General features: G+C 36.7%; 2 protein-coding genes across 7 annotated transcripts in view; one reads left to right on the top strand and one right to left on the bottom strand.

Moving 5' to 3' along the window:
- MRE11 (MRE11 homolog, double strand break repair nuclease) overlaps positions 1-14,733 on the bottom strand; it is a 75,269-nt gene extending 60,536 nt beyond the window's left edge. The window contains exons 1-5 of one of the 5 annotated variants that reach the window (XM_008688361.2): positions 14,608-14,731; positions 13,749-13,876; positions 11,772-11,904; positions 6,918-7,078; positions 78-165 (exon numbers count right to left, since the gene is read on the bottom strand). In XM_008688361.2, the coding sequence (XP_008686583.1) occupies positions 78-165; positions 6,918-7,078; positions 11,772-11,904; positions 13,749-13,768 (402 nt within the window). In that variant the 5' untranslated portion in view covers positions 13,769-13,876; positions 14,608-14,731. Of the gene's footprint in view, positions 1-77; positions 166-6,917; positions 7,079-11,771; positions 11,905-13,748 lie in introns of those variants that run through there. The other 4 variants (XM_008688362.2, XR_005835016.1, XM_040630988.1 and 1 more) reach the window with 4 other exon arrangements.
- A 113-nt stretch (positions 14,734-14,846) lies between these two features.
- On the top strand, positions 14,847-20,790 carry ANKRD49 (ankyrin repeat domain 49). 2 transcript variants are annotated; one of them, XM_008688366.2, is made up of 3 exons: positions 14,847-14,921; positions 17,680-18,034; positions 19,277-20,790. In XM_008688366.2, the coding sequence occupies exons 2-3, from the start codon at positions 17,777-17,779 to the stop codon at positions 19,736-19,738; spliced, it is 720 nt and encodes a 239-aa protein (XP_008686588.1). In that variant the 5' UTR covers positions 14,847-14,921; positions 17,680-17,776; the 3' UTR covers positions 19,739-20,790. The 2 variants fall into 2 exon arrangements, with proteins under 2 accessions (XP_008686588.1, XP_008686589.1); XM_008688367.2 differs by having other exon boundaries at positions 14,865-15,519.
- Positions 20,791-24,068: the final 3,278 nt, after the last annotated feature.

Below are 24,068 nucleotides of genomic sequence, written 5' to 3'. Positions count from 1 at the left end.
AGATTTCTGGGAAGGACAAGAATGCTTTCCACAAACTAAAGTGACAACAAACTGTAATGTAAGAACCCAATAATTACCCCTGTAGGATCGTCGTGATTGCCGTGAATACTAAACACTGGAATAGAAATGTTGAGATTGTCATCTTGGTAGTTCACCCATGGAAACCTTTAAAAAAAAAAAAAAAGTTAATGTTTCTATAAAAGACAAAAGCTGTTTTTCCCAATATCCTCCTCTAAAAAAGTAATGCAATTATGGGCAAACTGGATGATATAAGTTGGCAGAAGACCACTAGCTTGGAGCTTTAAAGAAATAAAATGCCAGGCAACGATTCATTTCAAGTTTGAACTATCTCAAAGTATTACACTTTAAAGAAAACACTGTAATATATGGTATTTGTGAGTTATATAAAAGATAGGCACACCTGACTAATGGGGAGTAAAAAAGCCTTAAGAATTTCGAAAGCCTTTGCGTTAGGGTTATTTGGAGAAGGGGGAGGGAAGGAAACATCCACTTTGGAATCCGAGATTCAAAATTCCAGTTCTACACTTACTACTTGTGCAATTTACAAGTCTCCCACCTACTCCTGCCCCTAATCATCCAGCAACTCTTCTCAGAGGCAAATGCAATTAGCAACTTCTAGTGTATCTTTGCAATAATATCTTATACCTTCATTAGCAAATAAATGCATCTCGTTCCTTCTTACACAAATGGTAGCGCAATATAGATTTCTGTACCCTGCTTTTTCATTTAACACGTTTTAGAAACCATTTTGTATCAGTACATAAAAAGGTTCCTTGTGCTTTCTTGGGCAGGACAGTACTTCAATTGAATGAGCTACCATAATGTGTTTAAGTAGTTACGTAACTAATGGACATTTAGAATATTTCCAGTTTTTTTACTTTACGAATAATGCTACAATGGGTAATCTTGTACAAAGTTGCCCTTGTCAAGTATAAGAAAATATCTAGAGGAGAGCTAGATCAAAGGATGCACATGCAGTTGTAAATTTGGAAATACTGCCAATTCCCTCCATAGAAGTTGGACAAATTTACACATAATACAACAGCAATTCATGAGAGACAACTTTTTCCCTTTATTCTATCTACATAGTAAGTTACCAAGCTTTTAAATTTATGCCCATGGTTTTAAACGCTAGTGGCATGTTAGAATCATCTAGGAATCTTTTAAGATATAACAATGCTGATGACACACTGAGAGAGTAATTGATCTGAAGACCGTCATCAGTATTTTTAAAAATATTTCTAGGTAACTACAATGTGCACCAGAATTGAGAATTACTGATCTATGCCAATCTGACAGGAGAAAAATATCTCAGTAGAGTTTAATTTTGTATCTTTCTTATGAATGAATTGTTTTGTATTTTTCATATTCTTATATGTTTAAATGACACTTTTCCTGTGAACTATATATCCGTATTCTTTACCTACGTTTTTATTAACTCTTGGATTTTTAAAATTGATTTGAAAGAGCTATTTATCTATTGGGGAAATTAGACCTTAATTTGCAATGAGTTATAAATATTCTTCCTAGTTGAACTCTGACTTTCCATTTTGTTTGAGGCAGTTTTTGCCAAGCACAAATTTACTTTTACAAAGAAAAACATCAATTTTACTTTTACGGGTTCTCAGTTTGTATCATACACAGAAAGGCCTTTCCCACATCTAAATTTTTTAAAAATAACTAACAGTTTCTTCTAGTACGTTTATTGAATAATCCATATTTTTCCTGGAGATATGAGACACCACCTTCTTCAAATACTAAATTCCTACATGTGTTGAGGCTATTTTTGGAAGCTCTATACTCTTTCTCTTATCTGCCTGTCGAGTCGTGAGTCTTATCACATTTTTAATTACCGCAGCATTGTATTTTTTCCAGTTTTATCATGAAATAATTGACATACAACAATGCATAACTGTGAGGTATACAATGTGTTATTTAAAACACATATATTGCAAAATAACCGTTACAGCTAACACTCGCATCATGTCACTTTCCTTTTTGTGACAAGAACATTTGAAATCTACTCTCTCAGCAACTTTCAAGTATAAAATATTACCAACTATAATCACTATGCTGTACATTAGATCCTCAGAATTTACTCATTTTGTAACTGAAAGTTTATACTCTTTGATCAACATCTCCCCTTTTCCCTCAAGCCCTGGCCCCGGTTAACCACCATTCTAGTCTGTTTCTGAGTTCAGCTTTGTTAGAGTCCATACGTTAAGTGATGCTACACAGTATTTTTGTCTGACTTATTTCACAGCGTAATGCTCTCAAGGTCCATCCATGTTACAAACAGCAAGATGTCCTTCTTTCTCATAGCTAAGTAATATTTCATGTTCATATATACATGCCACATCATCTTAATCCATCTTTATCCACTCATCCATTGATAGGCCCTTAGGTTGTTTCCGTATCTTGGCTACTGTGAATAATGCTGCAATGAACACAGAAATGCAGATTATCTCTTCAAGATCCTGTTTGCATTTCTTTTGGATACATATCCAGAAGAGGATTGCTTGATCATATGGTAGTTCTATTTTTAATTTTTTGAGGATCCACTACACTGCTTTCCATTGTGGCTTAGTCAATTTACATTCCCACCAACAGTGCACAAGGTTCCTTTTTCTCCACATCCTCTTCAACATTGGTTCTCTCTTATCTTTTTGATGACAGCCCTTCTAACAGGTGTGAGGTGATACCTCATTGTGGTTTGGATTTACATTTCCCTGATGACTAGTGATTTGGAGTACCTTTTCATATACCTGTGGTTATTTGTAGATCTTCTTTAGAAAAACGTCTAGTCAGTTCCTTTGCTCATTTTTAATTGGATTGAATTTTGCTATTTTTTTTGCTATTGAGTTATGTAAGTTCTTTACATATTTTGGATGTTAACTCCTTATCAGATGTACGACTTTGTATTTTCTTCCATTCCATAGGTTGATTCTGTTGATGGTTTCCTTTACTGTGCAGAAGCTTTTTAATTTGATGTAGCCCCACTTGTTTATTTTTCCTTTTGCTGTCAAATCCAAAAAATCACTGCTAAGTATGATGTTAAGGAACTTACTCCCCATGCTTTCTTCTAGTTTTACGGTCTCATATTCAAGTCTTTAATCCATTTTGAGTTGATTTCTGTGTATGGTATAAAAGAGGGGGCAGCCTCATTCTTTTGTATGTGGCTGTCCAGTTTTCCCAATACCATTTATTGAAGAGACTGTTCTTCCTCATTGTACAGTCTTGGCTCCCTTGTCATAAATTAATTGACCAAATATGCATGGGTTTATTTCTGTGCTCTTTAATCTGTTGTAATGACCTATATGTCTGTTTTTATGCCAATACCACACTGTTTTGATTACTACCGCTTTGTAATAGAGTTTGAAATCAGCCTCCACCTTTATCTTTCTTAAGACTGCTTTGGATATGGGGGGCCTTTCGTGGTTCCACACAAATTTTAGGATTGTTTGTTCTATTTCTATGAAAAATACCATTAGAATTTTGATAGCAATTGCACTGAATCTGTAATCACTTTGGGTAATAAGGACAGGTTACCAATATTAATTCTTCCAATCTACACACATAGAATATCTTTCCATTTTTTGTCTTCACTTTATTTCACCAATGTCATACCCTTCAGTATACAGACCTTTCACCTCCTTGATTAAATGTATTCCTAAGTATTTTATTCTTTTTTCCTTCTATTTTTTTAATTTCTCTTTCTGTTAATTCATTGTATATAGAAATGCAATTGGTTTTTGTATACTGATTTTGTATCCTGCAGCTTTACTGAATTCATTTATTAGTTCTAACAGTTTTTTGATGAAATCTTTCAGGTTTCTATATATAATATTGTCATCTACAAATAGAGACGATTTCACTCCTTCATTTCTAATTTGGATGCCTTTTATTTCTTTTTCTTGCCTAACCGCTCAGGCTAAGACTTCTAAAATGATGTTGAATAGGAAGGGTGAGAGTGGGAATCTTGTCTTGCTCCCCATCTTAGAAGAAAAGCTTTCAGCTTTTCACCACCAGATATAATGTTAGCAGTGGGCTTGTCATATATGGCTTTTATTACGCTGAGATAGGTTTCCTCTATGCCCACTTTGTTGGGGAAATTTTTATCATAAAAGGATGCTGAATTTTGTCAAATGCTTTTTCTGCATCTATTGAGATTATTGTATAATTTTTATCCTTTGTTTTGTTAATGTGGAATAATACAGTTTCATATCTAATGAGGCTAGTCATTATTTAGCAGTCTTTCAGTTTCTCTATTTTTTTCTCTTATCTATTTTTCTATATGAACTAGTAAGTAAGAAGGGGAAATTATTCAGAATACAGCACAAAGAGATAAAGTAATGGACAAAATAACAACAAGGTTAAGAGAGATAAATAATATTTTAAAAGAGAAAGAACAGGAAATAAAGTCTGAAAATGTAATGAATAAAAATTTCCTAAAATTGCTTAAAAAAAAAAATCCTCAGATTGAAATGCATGATACCCAACAGAACAATTAGAACTAAATCCACAGATATATATGTCATAGTAAGACTGTGAAATGCTAAGGAAAATTAGAAAAACTTAATAGTTAAGTTTTCTTAACTGTTTTCTTTCTGCCAGTTACTATTCTAAGCAATTTTCTTATTAACTCAACTACTTCTCACAACAACTCTGTCAGATCACCACTATTGTTTTCCCATTTTATAATTATAAAAGTAAGATAGAGCAAAGCTAGGACACAAATTCAGATGGTCTTATATCAGAACCTATGCTTTTAATCACTATGTTATACTACTTAAATGATAGCAACTAAAATGATAGCGGACTTCTCAACAGCAACCAAAAATGAGAGTTTAGGACTCACTGACACTCAGTGAAAAAACTACTGAAAACTGTACTTCAGAAAGAAGAAAACGGAAGCCAGAGATAAAAATGAAATAGAAGAAGCAACAACAGTGAGCAAAGAAATAGGTAAACAGGTTGCAAAGGTGGGTGGAGCAGTTTAAAAATAGCATACAGTTTAAAAATAAGATGAAAGAAAGAAGAAAACACTCAAGTTCTAGATCTGAATAGAAGACAGTAAAGATACTGATCAGAATTCATAAAAACAAGGCTGTATGTTTAAAATTACAGTAATCTTTTAAAATCCAGTTCTATACTAACCAAATTATCAATCCAGAGTAAAGTTAAATATAGCCATTTTCTTACATATAAAAATCTCTAAAAATTTCCCTCCCAACCTGAACTTATTTTAAAAATATAAATAAATAAATAAATACAGATAGGTCTGTTTTCATGCGTCAGTACATATATGTGTATTTCTTAGCTCTGGGGACTGAGAGAGCCTAGATGCAGTGACAAGATAATAGCAATGTGCAAGCCCAGCATCTAGATTTGGGCTTTTAAATATCATTCTCCAATGGAACCAGGGCTCTCTGAAGAAATGGATGGGTCTAACGCTAGGGAAGGGAAAATAAAAATTTAGCCTGGAGCATCTTCTAGCACCAAAAAGTAAGAGGGGGGAAAGGATGAAGGTATGTCAAAAGCAGATAGGAACCCATATGAAAAAGCATCCAATGGCTAAACTGAGAACAAATCATTTGAGCAACAAAATAGGTTACAATAGTATTAAATTATAATCCAAAGGAAAAAAATGGGTTCATATTGATATAAGCAAAATTATAAGTGCCTACTGATAGACAGCTGAGTACAACAAATGCGGGATAAGGGACAAATCTTCCTTACAGAAGAATTCTAATTAATAAATGTAGGAAAAATGTGGGAAACGGAAAATCACCATTAAAACACCACAGTTATAACTACTATAGGCAAGAACCACTGGTGAATGCTAAAATAGAGGACAAACTTTAAGGAAATACAGAATAGGTGCACAGCCTCAAAATATCTCCCTCAAAATAATTACTAATGACTACGATAGTTTCAATATGCCCATATCCTATGACACTCCTTCCTCTCTCTAGGAAGTGGAACTTAAATCCCTCTCCTCTTTGAGTGTGGGCTAGACTTAGCAACTCATTTCTAATGAACAGTGTATGAAAAGGGAAAAATCCTAACTTGACAGCAGGGAACCCTGGCAGACACCACCTTAATCAAGAGATCAAGGTTATCCTCACCAGTAATAAGCCATGCTGACAGCATATACTCTGGATATGCTATGAGAAGGGCACTTCACCTCTGTGGAATATTCTTTCCTGAAAACCCACAATCCTGGTCTAGTCACGAGAAAAACCGAAATTGAGGGACGGTCTATAAATATAAAATAGCTGACCAGTATACTTCAAAATTGGCAGGGAAATGAAAGGTAAGAAAAGACAGAAACTGGCATAGTCTGAGGAGACTGAGAGAACATTTCAACTACGTGCAGTGTGGTATCCTGTACAATGTTTAAGAAAAGATATGAGACTATCTTTACAACATGGGGTTCTAGGTGGATATTGTCAGTCAGTCCCCAGGAACAAATCTTAAGGAGAAAAAAAATGAGGTATCTGACTAAAATTTAGTATTTGTCAACAAAAGTCTCCACAAAAAAAGTCAAAAGACAATCCACTGACTGGAAAGAAAAAATAAAGGCCTAACAAATGTTTAATCTCTAGAATATATAAATAACCTCTACACATTCAAAAGGAAAAGACAAAAATCCCAATTTTTAAAATGGGCAAAGATATGAACAGGACCCAAATGTACAATAAAAATGTGAGAAGATACTCAGTCCCACAATTAGGGAAATATAAATTAGTACAATGATGTACAGAAAATTCAAAGAATTACACTTATTATGAAAATAACTTTTTGTAAAAGTGAAATGGCTAATTGTTGAGGTGTCTTTTACAAAAAATATTATACACAAGGAAACATTCACTTAAGCATTTAAATATACTTACTTACTAAAACCAAAGTTGACTGACTGATCGCTGAGAATTTCAAACTGTACAGGACGATCACCCATGCAATATTTTCTTAATAACTCAAGGCAGGTATGTAATGTTTTTCTTGACGGCTTATTTTCATGAAAAAGATCACCACCTAACAAAATAAAATCCACCTAATCAACAGAAAATAGTGTGAAAATTAGTATGTTTTCTGGGTAAAAATGTCAAAACTACAGATTAAAGAGGTAGAAAAAAAAATCTCATAAAAGATACTATTGTGTATGGAGATTTAAAGTTTTATAATTTATTTATTCAAGGGGCCTGCCAGTCTGTTGATTAATCTGACTCCAACTCAGGTTCCTAGGCCACCCTTCAAAAACGCCACCTTCAAATTATTATACCAAACCTCTGACTCATGCTACCCGAAGTGATCATTATTTCTTTTGTTGTTGTTATTCAAATCAAACAAATTTAGCACTTTAACAGCACCTATGGACAAGACAGCCAATTCAATTCAGATTATTCAGTCAATTCATTCAACAATTATTTAGGGCTCCTATAGGCACTGGCACCTAAGGAAATAGCAATCTACAAAACAGATGATGTCCATGCCCTCATTAAACACTGACAATGTGCAATTCCCCGTACTGGGCCCTGAGGATACAAAATGGATAAAATACAATCTCTTCCCTAAATATTTTGAGTCAAACTCAGACATGCAACAGAATGGATATGTAAACACACCAGGAGCAGCAATGACATCATAATCAATTCTAACTGAAGGGAAAAAAACCTCATCTGAGGGCAGGGAGTCCAGAAGGGATATGCCAACACGGTGGCATCGGAGTAGCACTATAAAAAATAAATGAGACTTTAAGGAAGAGCATTCTAGGGGCGCCTGGGTGGCACAGCGGTTAAGCGTCTGCCTTCGGCTCAGGGCGTGATCCCGGTGTTATGGGATCGAGCCCCACATCAGGCTCTTCCACTATGAGCCTGCTTCTTCCTCTCCCACTCCCCCTGCTTATGTTCCCTCTCTCGCTGGCTGTCTCTATCTCTGTCGAATAAATAAATAAAATCTTTAAAAAAAAAAAAAAGGAAGAGCATTCTAGAAACAAGAGAGAAGCAAGAAATTACACAGAAAAAGTCCAACACTCACACTTTCAAGAAGTGTATAATTTACCTAAAGAAACTTGATTAAACTCTTACTTATACAAAAGAACCCAGCAGTACAGATCACTTGGGCTACAGCAGTGAAGGGGGGAGGAATACAGCACCCCCAAAAGAGGCACTTTGGCATGTGGACTGCTTTGAGCTAAAGGCAGTTAAGACTCGGCAGACTCAGGAAAAGCTTTTTTTTTTTTTTATTGTTTTACCCCCCTTAACTGCCTGAAAGAATTTAGACAGGGGCCCATACCAGGAAGAGAGCTATTATCAGAGATAACTTTTTATATCCAAGAGACTTCTCTACACGGTATGGAAAACATTTGTTCTTCCCATCTTCCTATGAATTATCTTCCTCCCCTTTAAAGCCCCAGACCTCTACCCCCTTTCTCCTTAGCTTAGAATGGCAATATAAGTAAGCCTCAATTACTGACTGTCAGGGAGTCTAATATTTTTATGAGGCTCCTGTACATACAAAATTTGTTTTGCTCCTGTTCATGTCTCTTATGTCAATTTAATTATTAGGCCAGCCCAAGAACCTAAAAGAAAAGAAATGAAAAGTTTTCCATCCTACAGTAGACAGAGAAGCTGTAATGAAAATGTGGGACTTAAGCTAGGTCTTCAAAAATGAACAAGATTTAAGGAAGGAAATGATCACAACAGTAGGAAAAAACAAAACAAAACAAAAAACATTTTGAGGGGGAGGGGGAATAGTGATCTAAATGATATAGTTTCACTTTCGCACCATGAAGAATTCTGGAGGCTGGGTACACAGCAATGTGAATGTGCTTAATGCTGATAAAGTGTACACTTAAAAATGGTTAAGATGATAAATTTTGTTATTTGTATTTACCACAAACTAAAAAAAAATTTTTTTTTAATTTTTAAAAGCTGGTTTGTGACTCCAGGGAACACTAAAAAGGAAACAACCTGCTTCTGTGGTATTCCTGCCAAAAGTGAATCTAATCATGAGGAAATATCAGACAAATCCAACTGAAGAATATTCTACAAAATAACTAACCTCAACTCTTCAAAAATGTCAGGGTCATGAAAAGACAAAGGCAGACTGACAAAAGGCAGATTAGAAGAAACTAAGGAGGCATGACAATTTCATGCAAAATGTAATCCTAGTTTAGGACCTGGACTCTACCATCCTGCCCCCAAATTGCTGTAACAGACATTACTGAGACAATTAGCAACATCTTAAAATTATGTAACAGTACTGAAACAATATTAGTTTCCTGGTGTTGATAACTGTACTGTGGTTATACATGCAATTTACTCTCAAATGGTTCAGAAAATCTACCCCAGTTCACGCTCTCATGCTCTCTCTCTCAAATAAATAAATAAAATCTTAAAAAAAAAATGGTTCGGAAAAAAAGTGTGCCTGTGTATATGTAATGAGAGAGAATAAAACAAATGTGGTAAAATGTAGGAAAATCTGGATGAAAGGTAAGGAGAGGAATTCTTTGTACTATTCCTGCAACATTTCTGTGAGACTGCTATTGTTTCAAAATTAAAAGTTAAAAAAAAAAATTCCAAGGAATCAAGGAGTAGAGATAAGGCTAGTTAGTGGCATGGACACACAAAATAGGGGACTCAAAGTCAGGAGAAATTTAGATTTCAATAATAAGAAATACTAAATACAAATAAAGGGTAACAGTAAATATACATCTGGAAGTACCAGCATGGGGCTGTTCGGGAGGGGGATGTTAAAATTAAGGAATGCAGGAAGGGAAACAAGGAAACAGAAGGGAAGCAAAGGACAAAGTACAAGAAAGAAGGTTATGCTCAGGAATAGAAGTATTTAGTACCTAAGAGAAGAAAGAAAACATGACTCTCTAGCAGGAAACAGACCTTCTTTAGCTGCCAAGTTTCTCTGCCCTCAGGGAAGGAGGAAGCCATCTTAAAAGGCAATAGTATTAGACATTCCCTCATTCATTAACAAATTTTTAAGAGTTACTTACTGCTTGCTAGATCCTTCCTAGATTTTAAGATAAAGCATGAACAAGCAGAAAAGATTTTCACTCTCATGTTGACTTTCTAGTGGAAAAGATCGATAAACAAGTAGACAATTCAACATATTATTTCAGATGGTGTTATGAAAGAAAATAAAGAGTAATTGAAATGTTTGGAGATATCCAGGAAGACCTCTCCAAAAAGGTAAATAAACTGTGCTCCAAGGAGAGGGAATCAGACATGCAAAGGTCCCAGAGTAGAACATGCCAGTGTGGATGGAGCACAGTGAACAATGCAGAGCTGTAGAAGTCTCCCGGCAGGGGCCAGATCAAGTTAAGCCTTGTAGTTTGAATTTTATTTTAGATTCAGTGGAAGGCCACTTGAAGATTTTAAGCAGCAGAGTGATATGATCTGACTGATGATTTTAAAAGTTCACTTGTGCAGCTATGCTGAATAGATGTAGGGAAAAAGAATGCCAACAGAAAGACTAATGGGGAGCTACTGCAGTCCAAAATAGGATAATATTTTGGGCTAAACATATAGGCACAGAAACAGAGTTTCCATATACATTCAGGAAGAAGAACCAAAAGACTTACAGAAAAACTGAACGAAACTCTGAGGAAAAGTCAAAGTTGAAGAAACTAATTTGTAAGTGCTAAGCATTTATGTTTACTCCCAAGCTCCCTCCAGAAATGTCCAACAGGTCATTTCAATGGCTTGCTGGAATGTTGACCTGAATGTCCTATTGGAATCTACAACTCAAAGGGTCTAAATCAGAATTCATCACCTTCCCACATAAAGAAGTACCTCTCCCTTATTTAGAAGGTATTCCTATTATTGGTACTACCATACACCCAAATATAACATACTCTACTTTGTCCTCCCCCTTTCCTTCAACTCTACCCCTCAAGTATGCAAATCCAATCTTTAAATACCTCTTGTATTCACTTCCTCTTTTCCACCCCATGCCATTACTTTAAAAGTCGGCTGGTCTCCAATTCATGCTCTACCCTGTTGCCAGAAGATGTTTCATTGAATTGGGTACAAACTCCTCAATCTGGCATTTGAAGCCCTCCATTAATGCAGCTCAAACAGCATTTTCAGTCTTTCAGCACGCTAACATGTGGACTACTAACGAGCCAAACTGACCTGTTGTACCCCTAACAGATCTCATACTGTCTCACCTCTATGCCCTTCTTCCTGCTTCCTGTGAAATGTACATTTTCTACGGTCTTCACCCATCAAAAGCCTACCCTTCCTTCAAAGCCCGGTTAAGTGCCACCTCATTCATTAAACTGATCTTGCTATCCTCTATATGTGATCTCTTCTACCTCTAAACTCCTGGAAAGGCTATTCGTAAGTTTCTTATGGTTCTTACCACATAAGACCTGGCATCTGAGCATTATGGACGTTTGTTTTATCTCACATACCGGTATCCTCTATGTTCTTGGAAAGCAAAAACTATGAGTCATCTTTCCATTTCAAACAGAAACTGCCACAGGATCCTGCACTTAGTAAACACCCCATAAATACGTGTAAATTTTTACACACTTCTAACAAACTAGCTCCTACCTGAATTAAGGTCACAAAGCACTTAAAATCCGTTTTGCGTTTATAGTATATTGATATTTAACCAGGCAATGTGAGCACATGAGCCTAAAAACAAACCTCCAACTTTAAGAAAGGAAAAGAGTCTGCTGACGAGGGGAGCATAGTGGAAACTTAAAAAATGTAAACCAAACTCACTTCATTTTCCTGGGCAAGTCTTAAAATTTCATCCAGTGTTACAAATGTATCCTTTCCTCTGACTGCATCTTTCTCCATAAATCCCAGATGAATATCTGTTGCAACTAAGATTTTAAATGTATTTCCATCATCACTATATAAAAAAAGAACAAACATTTCAGATAATTCATTAAAAGATGCTCAAGCAGATTAAAACCTAAATTCAGAAGATAAATAATAGTAGTTATACAGTGAAGTCACTTTTCTAGCTTTAAAATAGGTCTGAAAATTTGAAGCGTTCAACAGATCTACGTTACATAGTTTGCCTACAGCTAATTCAAAACAGAATACACATGAATTTTAAAAAGATTCTGTGACTCATTTCAAAAAAGTATAACCTTATTACAACTCCAGTTTTATACACTCCTTTGGACCCTGGACCTAAAATCTCCATTGTTTTCCAATTCTGTTCCGTCCCAAAATCCCAAGAGGATTTGACTCCACGTCTAAACTTGCTATTTATCTATTTTGTACTCTGCCAGGAAAATCAGAGTTGATTATTAATTTAAAAAGCCCTTCCTCTTACTTTATAAGTAGATTTTATCCCAATAAACTAGTAACTTACATTCAAGCCCCTGAAGGCACTTGCTTGATTCTATTCCCTATACAAAGTTAGTGTTTCATTAACAAATCTGGCCAAGTAACAAAACAGAATTATTTACAATTCCATTTGAATTTGGTAGTATTCAAAGGTACTCTCAGTTGAAGCAGCAATGTAGTAGTTATTAATACCTTCTTCAGTTTAATGAAACTTTTAACTTTCTCTAAATACTCAGGGTGCCTGGGTGCCTCAGTCAGTTAAGTGTCTCCCTTCAGCTCAGGTCATGATCTTGGGATTAGGATTGAGCCCCAGGGATCCCTGCTCAGTGGGAAGCCTGACTTTCCCTTCCCCCCCCACCCCCCACTGGAGCTCTCATTCTCAAATAATAAAAACTTTAAATTTAAAAAAAAACCTTTCTTTAAAACTTATGTATCTGTGATCTCATCTCAACTTCCACATGTAAAGAAGTAGGTATTACTATCTCTGAAAAATGAGAAAACTAAACAGAAATTAAATGATTTATCACACAACTAAGTGGAAGAAACAGGATTTAACCACTCGGTTTATTTTCACTAAAACATAATGAACTTAAAAAAACTTTCACATATATCTCCAAAATTGAAAGCTTTATAGATGAGATTTTTCCAGAAAAGATTTCTCTTCAGAAACTTCGAAAATGATATATATGCACACAGTTCTAACTGCTACATACACACAGGCTTATCAGAATACTTTCAAGATCACATTACCCTATGCTTCCATAGCAATTTATAAAATATTTTCAAATGAATTCTCAGTTAAACATCTAAATTAACCTGAGAAAGGCAATTTTATTCCAATTACATACATAAAGTGAAGAAATTGAGGCAAGTTTCAGAGAATTGCTAACCTGCCCAAGGTGACACAGTATTAACCAAGGAACTGAAATCAGGGTGAAAGACTCCAAATCTAAGGCTTTTTCCACATAACTTCTGATTCTTTGATTTTCATTTTACTCAAATTCATTTCCAATTTATTCAATGCTAGAGCAATTTACTACTCTAAAAATCTGCTTAAATAGGTTTGCATTGACCAGTAAGACGTCCTCACAAAAGCTCAAGAATATTGATAGCTTCAATATTTTAAGACAAAATCTTAGAATATAAACTACATACTACAGTAATATGCCAAATTACTACAAGGCCTCAATCTATAGCTGTATATTATCTTTTAGTCAGTAAACATATAATATTAATTTTCTAACAATCTAAATATTCTTTTTGATGAATAACATTTCTGTTCACAGGCAAGCTATTTACTGCTAATTTTTTAAAGTAACTTTTCGTTCATGGGGATCATAGCTGATGGGCCTTAGAAATCCAAAGCAACAAAAATGATTCCAGAAGGCAAGTTCTTACAGGGCATCTGCAGGACTCATTTCTGTGGTCAGTCCAGTTCCTCTGGAACCAGTTTTCTCTCCAAGTACTCCCGGGTAGTGTGATCAAATACGTCAGAAAACTCACTCGATTCCAAATTCTAGCAAATTCTAAAAGCAAAATTACATTACTGTAAAACACATTATTTCAAAAACTATCAATTTTAGGAATCTCATTTTCATCTAAGCACCTACTGTATTTTTATTTTTTAAGAGCTCACAATAGAAAACAGCACATCTCCAGTACCATTTTAGTTTCACCACTATGATTAAACTATGGGAAACTAATGTTTATTAGATAAATGGACAGAAAGGGTCACATCCAGTAGTTCTGGTTTAACACAGAAACAACTCTGGATGTGCAGAAATGTTTAAATAGCAGCAAAGGCTACCCTGGAGCGTGGAGAAAATCCCGTATTTCCTGCTCAACCACAAGGCTGTTTAAAGGAATGGTCCAGTTTAGGAAAAAAGAAAGGCCCCACCTTTAAAAGTAGTGTAAATAAACAGAAACACGTGCTCCGCGGAAAACGCCCGGCGCCCTATAGACAAGTGGAAATGGCCAAGATATTTGGGGAAATAACCCCTTCCACGTCCGGACTCCTGGTTCCTTCCAGATTCTAAGCCTCAACACACCGCCCCCCCCCAACAACTGGACTCTTTGAAGCCAGAACCAGAATCCTCAAGGACTTAGCCGACCCGTCCTATTCTTTCCAAAGTGTCAATCCACTCAGGGCTTCCGCCCGGGATCCCACAAAATAGAAGGCGGTACGATTCCCAAATTACCCCAAACCTACACTCTCCAAAGCCCCCCGCCCTCACCGGACCCCCAGGCTATCTTTTACCCGGGAAAAAGGAGCGGGATTCGTGAGAAGAAAAGCAACAGAACCTCCTAAACCTGCGTGTTGAGAACCCGCTGGGCCATAAACCTGAATTAGGCGGGAGAAGATTAAAAAAAAAAAAGGCAGCTTTTTCTCTCGCGATACCTCATTGATGACGTGCGCTTCAAGTCTTCCTCGGCTCTCATTGGCTGCCGAATGCCGTGAGGGATCGGGGAAAGAAGCGGCGACGCCCCGCCCTCAAGCAGGAGCCAATCCTGAGAAGCCGAGGGACGACCCCGGAAGCGAGGTTCGCGAAGGTGGTGTTTCCCTTCTTTAAGGTGGGTAGCTCTTGCTTGTCCGGGACCGCGATCCTTGGTCCCCTCGCGCCACCTAAAAACTACTGGGCCCTAGGGGGCGGGTCACCTGTCGACCTTAGCTGAGCCCTGCAGTTCAGGTCGCGTCGTGGGTCCGGCTTAGGGCTGGAGCGGCTTCTCCGCTCTTGGCTGTTTGGAAGGCCGCAGGCGCGACTCCGGGCCTGGGAAATGACCAATCGGTGCCAGAGGGCCGGGACTGGGGGCCTTCTCCCTCACTCCCACTCCCCCGAGTTAGAGCATTCGGACCCTTTTACTCTCTCTGCTTCCCCTTATTTTCACCCCTGGATCCCGGGGTTGGCACGTCTGTACTGCTTTGTGATGATAGCCGAAAGATACAGTACAGTAAAAAAAAAAAAAGTGAAACTTTTGAATTACAAAATCAGACCTTTTAGTTCCATTGAAGCGTCCCTAATCTAGGGCACGTTTTAATATGTCCGAAGTTCGGTGCTTATGACCGCATCTGTCACAGAGTACTTGTGAGGCGTCGACATGGTTAGATCTCTGTCGAAATGGCTTCTTTTAAGAAACATACTCTATTTTCTTCCTGGTGGAGTACCGTCAAGTAAGAATCTTAATCGATTTTTTAAAATCCTGAATCAGGGAGATGCACCTAGGTTAGACTCTTTAAATTAAATCTGTCTAAAATTAAAAAAGAAATTTTGTGTGTGAGTTATTGTATCTGGAGCAGTAAATTCAGAATTTATTTTAAAAAGTGGGGGGAGTTTTATAGAAAGGAAAGGGGAGGATAATATATGTGCCTTATTGGTTCTGTATTTGATATAATTAAATGAACTTTATGGTATCTGTTCAGAGTGTTTAATGAACTGATATGTGATCATTTTTGTGTTGCAAGGTTCAGGGATTAGCTTGATAGTAAAAAAATGAGAACCCCAATAGGAGTTCCTACATACAGATCATAAATAACAGAGAACAAACTGGTGATTGCCAGAGGGGAGAGTGGTGGGGAGATAGACAAAATGGGTGAAAGGTTTGAGGAGGTACAAACTTCCAGTTATAAAATAAGTAAGTCACAGAGATGAATAGTACAGCATAGAGAATATAGTCAATAATACAGCAAGTATAGTCAGTAATATAGTATACTGTGGTGAGCGTTGAGTAATGTATAGAATTGTTGAATCACTGTGTTTGTACACCTGAAACTAATATAACACTATATCAACAATACTTCAATAATAAAAAGTGAAAATTCCAAGAGAACTAATAAAACATAAAGCAATTCTGATGGGGTCTCAGTAGACTCTGAAAAGCTGAGCATGACTTGGAAATCCTTTAGTACAGTCATTACATTTTACAATGAAGTGACAGGCCCAGAGACATTATTAGTCATGAGTGATAAATTTAAACTTAAGATTAGTACTTTTGGCACTAGTAATAAAATCTAATGCTACATTAGGATTGAATACTATTAAACTTGTGAAATTAGAAAGAAATTAGTATCTTAAGGGAAGACTAACTCTGGAACTTCTCAGAATCCATTCCAGACGAAATCAATTGATAGGGCTTTAATTAAATTTGATTCCACAAATATTGATTAATGCCTTCTGTATAAGCAGGATATAAATATAAGTTAAATACGGTCCCTATCCTTAAGCTTATAATCATCTAAGGAAATAATTAGTGCTGAAATAAGGCAATAGGTAGAACAAAAAAAGCTGATAGAGAGAAATCTAATTTGGAAGTTCAAAGAAAGTCTTAATGAAAGAGATAACATCTGAGAAGAGCCTTGAAAGACTGATAAGATTTCAAGAAATATAATCGGGAGCCTGAGAAATGGTATTTTTTAAAGATACTTGTTAGTTATTTGCATTTTTAAAAATTGGTTAAGATTTAATAAGCTGTGTAACTCTTTAAACTGATGCTGGTTTATAAATTAATGTGGCAGCTTAGTTGAATAAATGTCACTTCCTTCAAGAAGCCTTCTCTAATCCCTTAGGACTGGGTTAATTATAACCCTCTTGTATACTCATTGTATCTGGACAAAGTCCTGTGGTAACACAGATCTTGCTATTGTTGGCAGTCACCTCCACTAGACAATAGCCTTCGTGAGCTAAGACATGGATCTTGTTCATTAATGAACCCCAATACCCAAAGACTGGCACAGACCAGGCATCCTTTCATATTTGTTGAATGGAGTGAATGACAGACGAAATTCAGTTCAAAGCAAGAAGCCAACTAAGAACTATATTTGTCTATCAATGAATGGGACTCCTTTTTAAAGCGATGAATTTTCCCAAGCCTGAAATTATTAAAGTAGAAATAGGATAGTTATAGATGTTATAATAAAGATATCTGCATTGATGAGAGATTTGTACAGATGTCCTTGGGGCTATTCCATCTCTAAGAGTGCCTGATTCTTTGAAGTAATTTATTAGAAACTAAAAGTTTTTGTTTCTGCTTTACATCATCTATGTGTCTAGTTTATAAAAATCATGAATGTGCCTGTCTTTTTAATTATGATTTAAAAGCTTTAAGCATTTATCACTCTTAGTATAATACAATAGTATCAGAACAAACAAAATAAGGAGTTTTAACCATTAAAGGTATAGATAACAAATCTCAGCTCTGGTATTTAGAGAATGTAAAGACTACCAATAAAACCAAAAAGTTTAGACAGGGTTTATTGTGTATGTTTGCAAGATTTATCTATGCTGTTGATAAACAGTTACTGTCTTGCTAATAATTTTTGTGTTTGTGTTTCCAGATCTTGATGGATAAAATACAGCAGACATAATTCATCTCTAGAAAGATTATTTATACCCTGGCATTTGAAATGTTTTGTATTTAGTGTCATAGTAAAAATGGAAAAAGGGAAAGTAAATGATGATGGAAAACCAGACCCAGAAAATTCCTTGGACTTTTCTGAACACTTTAACCAACTTGAATTGTTGGAAACACATGGACACCTTATTCCCACTGGTACCCAAAGTCTCTGGGTAGGGAATTCTGATGAAGACGAGGAGCAAGATGAAAAAACAGAAGAGTGGTATCAATTGCAAGAAAAAAAGATGGAGAAAGATCCAAGCAAATTGCTTCTTTGGGCTGCGGAAAAAAATCGGGTAAAAAAAAAAAAATTAAAGAGGAAACCATCATATAGTAGGAAAAGTATTGGATTCAGAGCCAGAAGACATGCCCCTGAACCTCTATTTGGTTTGTGACTTTGGGCATATCCTACCATTCCTGAACCTCTATTTTCCTACCTATAAAAGTGGCCATGATAATACCTGTATCTTTTATACAGGATTTGAGGATCGAATGAGGCAATGTCCGTGAAAGGACATAGTAAGTCACAAAGCATACTATTGGGTGTTATTTGGAAGTTAAAGGGATAATTATAAAGTTAGCAAGAAATCACCTATATTTTTAAATCATTTATATTCAGTCATTAAGATCATCCTAGAGACAACTATCATTTAGAAGAGGGAGGATGGGAATTAACATATGTTGTTTTGAATGCCGACTATACCATGCACTTTACTACATTATTTGATTTAATCCTCATATATCCCCACAAGATAAGTAATATTCTTCCCTTTTACAGTTCAAGAAAATGGGATTCAGGAATATTAATTTGCCCAATATCATCTAAGTAGCATCATCAAATGTATTCTTCCCACTCAGCCACGTCTACATTTTACTAAGTTCTTCCATGTCAGTGGTAGTAAATTAATACCTAAAAGTCTTGCATGTTTGGATAACTTTTTCACCCAGGAGCACACTGCATCCCACCAGAGATCCAAAGACCAAATTGAAAATCACTTCCTGAAAACATGTTTCTAAAGTTGTTTTAGTTTGAAGGAATTGAGCTCCTTAATCTCTGGATTTCCTTGTTACCATTGTATTCTTCAGATAAAGAAGTTTATTTTTCAAAGTTTTATGCACTATGTATATTGGTGCGATAATCCTACTGTGGAAAAATCAGTTATTATGTTTTCACTAATGAAGTATAAAATATTAAATACAATTATAGTCTGTATTACTCATCTAGAACTAAAGCTTTTATGCAATGGGCCTTAATTGGACCAGGAGTAAATGTATGATAGTCATACATTCAATATTGATATTTGATATTCAGAGAGTCACATTCTTAGAAGCAAGAGTGTGGTCAACACTAACTTGTTCATTCTTAAGTCTGTGGCCCTCTCTGCCCCCAAAAGAAACCTTTAATCATTTTTTTCTTAAAGTCATCTGCTAAGTTTTTATGGAACTTAAATAAATTTACCACCACTAGACAGTTTAATCTTCTTCATTTACTGTTTTGGGTCCAGTTGGGTTTTGAAAAGATCCCTTTTCCTTCTCAGCTTACTACAGTGCGGAGACTACTGTCCGAAAAGGCCACTCATGTGAACACGCGAGATGAGGATGAATACACGCCTCTTCATCGAGCAGCCTACAGTGGACACTTAGATGTGGTGCGTGAGCTGATTGCCCAAGGGGCAGATGTCCACGCGGTGACTGTGGATGGCTGGACACCCTTGCACAGTGCTTGTAAGTGGAACAATACCAGAGTAGCTTCTTTCTTACTCCAGCATGACGCAGATATTAACGCCCAGACAAAAGGCCTCTTGACGCCCTTACATCTCGCTGCCGGGAACAGGGACAGCAAAGATACCCTGGAGCTTCTCCTGATGAACCGCTACATCAAACCAGGTCTGAAGAACAACTTGGAAGAAACTGCCTTTGATATTGCCAGGCGAACAAGTATCTATCACTACCTCTTTGAAGTTGTGGAAGGCTGCACAAATTCTTCACCTCAGCCATAACGGTTCTAATAATTTTCTTAAGTTTCCAAGTACCAGTGCCTCCTTTGTGTGAGATAGGAAATATCCCCATGATACAAAGTTGACATCAAAAGTTTTACGATAGAAATGCAGTGGTACACATTCTAATGCCCTTCCAAGTGAAATGCCTAACCTCGATGTCAAAATGTATTTGAAAGTTGTTTGGATATATCTTTACCGATCTATGTGGACTTTGTAATTTTTATCAGAAATAATTTTAACACACTTATACTCAAAAACTTGTAACGGGTTGTACAGAAAACTAATGATATTTTTGGTGCTGATCCAAGAGAAGTGTATTTTTAAATATCCCCCATCCTGGATCTTTGTGGAGTATTTAGTATATTGACATGTATTTTTATAAGGTGAGGTAACTTGGAATTTAATTTAAAAATCTCAAGTATACTGGTGCAGTTCAGCCATTTTCTCTACATCACTATAGCCATTTGCTTTCATTTTAAACCATCAGAACTAACTTATTAGTGACTTGAATTGTCAGAAGTTTAAAAAAACATTTAAAAAGCTTAGATCTTTGTCTTTTAGAGCATAGACCATTTTCAGCAAAGTAGTCAGCTAAAGAGTTTAGTCCGTGAATGTTATATACTGCCTCGGCTACCACAGCTCACACAATCCTGTGCACAGTCCTACCTCACCCTGGTCAACCCACATGATCCTTCTTCCATTGGTGAGTCAGCATGACCTTTTAGACATGCACACAACTCTACCTTGGTCCAAGAGATCCTCATATATCTGCTCGCCAATTGGTTTTACCTGCCTAATCCTGTTGTTCGGGGCACTGCTCAGATGGTCTCTCTAGTTCACAGGAAGTATTGATTTTCCAAGGTCCTCCTTTTATACAAATCGTACAAAGGCAAAGAGACAAGGGAAAAGGAATTCTAACAGTGAAGGGATGGTGATTATATTGGGGCTAGAACCACAAAGTGGCTCAGGCTATAAAAAGCCACAGTGTGGATGGTGACACAAGCATAAATATTCAGAAAAAAATAAAAAATAAAAGTTTTGAACAACAAAAATGGCACCAATTCTTTTTTTTTTTTTTTTTTTTTTTTTTTTTTACCAGCACATGTCTTCCTCAGATCCATAATCTGTGTATTCATTGAGCATACATTGATTGAGCAACTACTTTCTGTCTCTCCAGCAGGAGTTTCCCACTGACTAGCCTCTCTGTGACTATTCCCAAACGGTTTTCTCTTCTTAACATCAGAGCTGACATCCTATGGGAAGGAAACTAAACCAATGGGCCTTTTCTTCAGTTACATATTCACCAAGGTTTGTCTTTTGGAGCCAGCCCATGTGATCCAATCACTCTAGACTAACTAATAATGTTATTTAATCAAATATGTTTCGTGGCTTTGGGGTTAAAAAAATTGAATCATCTCAGAAAAGTTAATGTATGAACTGAATCATCATGACAAACAGGATGCAAGAATTAGGAGAGCTTTAATTCTGTGATCTCTGGCTAGGGGATGCCTCCGTTTCACAGTATCAGTGTCTATAATGCAAGGGATTTGGCAGAATGTGTTGGGCCCAGGGTGCCTGGATGGCTCATTTGGTTAAGCATGTGACTCTTGATTTTGGTTCAGGTCATGACCTCAGGGAGATGAGATCAAGCCCTGTGTGGGGCTCTGTGCTGGGTGTGGAGACTGCTCAAGATTCTCTCCCTCTCTGCCCGTTCGCCCTTCCCATGTGTGTGCACATGCACACTCTTTCTTAAAAAAAAAAAAAAAAAGGTGACCCAGTTTAGGGATACCAAATGACAGGTACAGCTGACAGGCAATGACAATAGAATAGGACCCCACCTATCCTAGCAGACTGCTAAACGAGCTACCTGCTTACCTGAAAGTCACAGAGTCCATGGCTCCTTTCTTACTTTGGAATGAGTTGCATCCATGATTTGTTGTAAGCTTTCCACTTAAGGGACCAAAGAGGCCTCCTCATTTATGATAAGGAGCTGAGATGTGACTCACTACTCCCTTGGTTTCAGTCATCATTCAACCAGAACTGAGGAGCAAACTCCACATTTAAAAGAAATCCCTTCCATCTCTCAGGGACAAATTTGTATTGTTTGCTTCCTTTGTACTTCCTTAGTATTTACTAGTGTTTCCTATCCACAGAATGCATTCATTAATCACGCTTTTGACTCTCTTACTTACCTGTACCTTCCAGTTTGCTTTAAGAAGGAAACCGCCCCCCCCCAAAAAAACTCAGTTTGCAAACACAATTTTCTCTAATCTGAGAGAGTTTATCCAAACACTTTTTAAAAAAAAAAAAATCTGTCTTTCATAACTATGGGCTTAATTTTGATTTGCTTATATGCCTAAGGAAAGGTGAATGTCATTATTCAAAGAACACATCATAGTTCACAGGCTCACAGTGAAATGAGTTGGCTTTGCTTATCTATGCTTCTCCAGGGAGCTTTCTGACCCACAACCTACCACGGTGATGGGATTTAGAGTCTTTATTCTGTGGGTGTAAAAGCATTCATTTATTTCTATTCATTGGCATCTATTATGACAAAAATCCAAACACCTCCATTCCTGGAAACACTGTTTATCCCATTTTCGAAGGTCCCTTTCAGGCATCAGAGGTCTCCAACTGAAGGGAAAAAAACCCCAAGGAATAAGAAAAGAAAAGAAAAAAAGGATTTTAGCAAATAATTACAAGGACTGAGAGGAAATGAGATTCTGAGAGAAAATGTGTTTTCCTGTATCCAGGTCTGAGAAGCTGAGAGTGGCTTATTTTTTGTTCTGTATACTGCTCCTCAATGCCTATTACCTGAGTTCCTCTAAATTCATACCTAATTTTTCCCCCTTTCAGGCTGAGTCTTATTAATGTTGAGCAAATGGAATAAAAGCACAAAAACACTCATATTTGGCTCATCACTGATTATCCAGTCAACACTTAGGTACATCTAATAGCCATCATTATGAATTTAATGACATGGCCACATTTGCCGGTGGGTCTCAGAGGAGGAGGATTTGTAGGCTAGCAAATCCGCTTAATGAAATAAATATAAAATCTAAAAGCAGCTACCCAATTTGTTGATTTTTCTTCTCTTCATCACGTATATTCAGACTTTCATCGACTAGATGTACAGTCTTTGAAAATTAGGCAAACATCATTGGAGAGTTAATGTGAGTCGATAAGGAGCACTGTCTCCTGAGCAGTCACTGGAGTTCCGTTTTCGGACACAGATGCCTTAAACAGGGACGATTTTTAGGAATCAAAACAAACAACAACAACTACAACAACAAAAAACCAAGGGGTGCCTGGGTGGCTCAGTCAGTTAAGCGGCTGCCTTCAGCTTGGGTCGTTGATTCCAGGGTCCTGGGATCCAGCCCCACATCGGGCTCCCTGCTCCGCAGTGAGTCTGCTTCTCCCTCTCCCTTTACCCTCCCCCCTGCTAGTGCTCTCTCTCTCAAATAAATAAATAAATAAAATCTTAAAAAAAGAAAACAAGAAAATGAACCTGCCTTTCTTTAAAAAATCAAGTGCCTATCAGTATTTTCAAACCTCAATGTAATAATTCATGAAGAAAACATATCCTGATTGAAGCGACCAACTCTAGGACCAAGACACAGCTCTGTTGGGAGAATCACATTAAGACTGGATACAAAAATCAGATCCTTCAGGGCACATACCAGAAAAAAGCACTAGAGTTCAGATTTGCTTTGACATGCTTTTGTATGTTTTTTATTTGAAGATATGCAAAGCCTATAAGAAGAATCAAATGAGAGAAAAAAGTATTAGGGTCTTTATCCATTCTTTTGATTTTAGTCTGTGCCCTTGGACACAATGAGAAGGTTTTGGGTCCCATCCAGAAAAGTAGTTGAATGTCAGCATTCCTCACATTATTGACATTGGAGCCAAATAATTCTTTGTTGTGGGAAGCATGCTGTGCATTGGAAGATGTGAGGCAGCATCCTTGGCCTTGACTTATTAGATGCCAGCAGTACCTTCTGCCCCCTCTCCCTGGTTGTGACAAATGTGTCCAGACATTGCCAAGTATTCCCTGCTGTATGTAAGGCAGAAGATTTCATAGTTTGGCCAGCCTCAAGGTTGTTTTATTAGAATGTAATTAAATTTTATTTGATGTACATGTTTTCTTTATAGTCCAAACATTCACCAGTATACGTTCAAGAATTAGATCATCATTGATTCTATTTTAAATTTTTAGTATTTTATTAATGAGATTCTTTGAACACATTCAAAAATTGGGATAAAACATGCAATAAAAAAAAGAAAACTCTTCAATACTGAGTATCATTCGTAAAAACAGTCCACTTCCTAC

This window comes from Ursus maritimus, unplaced genomic scaffold (assembly GCF_017311325.1).
Source record: "Ursus maritimus isolate PB19 unplaced genomic scaffold, ASM1731132v1 scaffold_16, whole genome shotgun sequence".
Lineage (NCBI taxonomy): Eukaryota > Metazoa > Chordata > Mammalia > Carnivora > Ursidae > Ursus > Ursus maritimus.
Note: the sequence above shows the minus strand (reverse complement) of the source record. Positions and strands in the feature narration are given on the sequence as shown.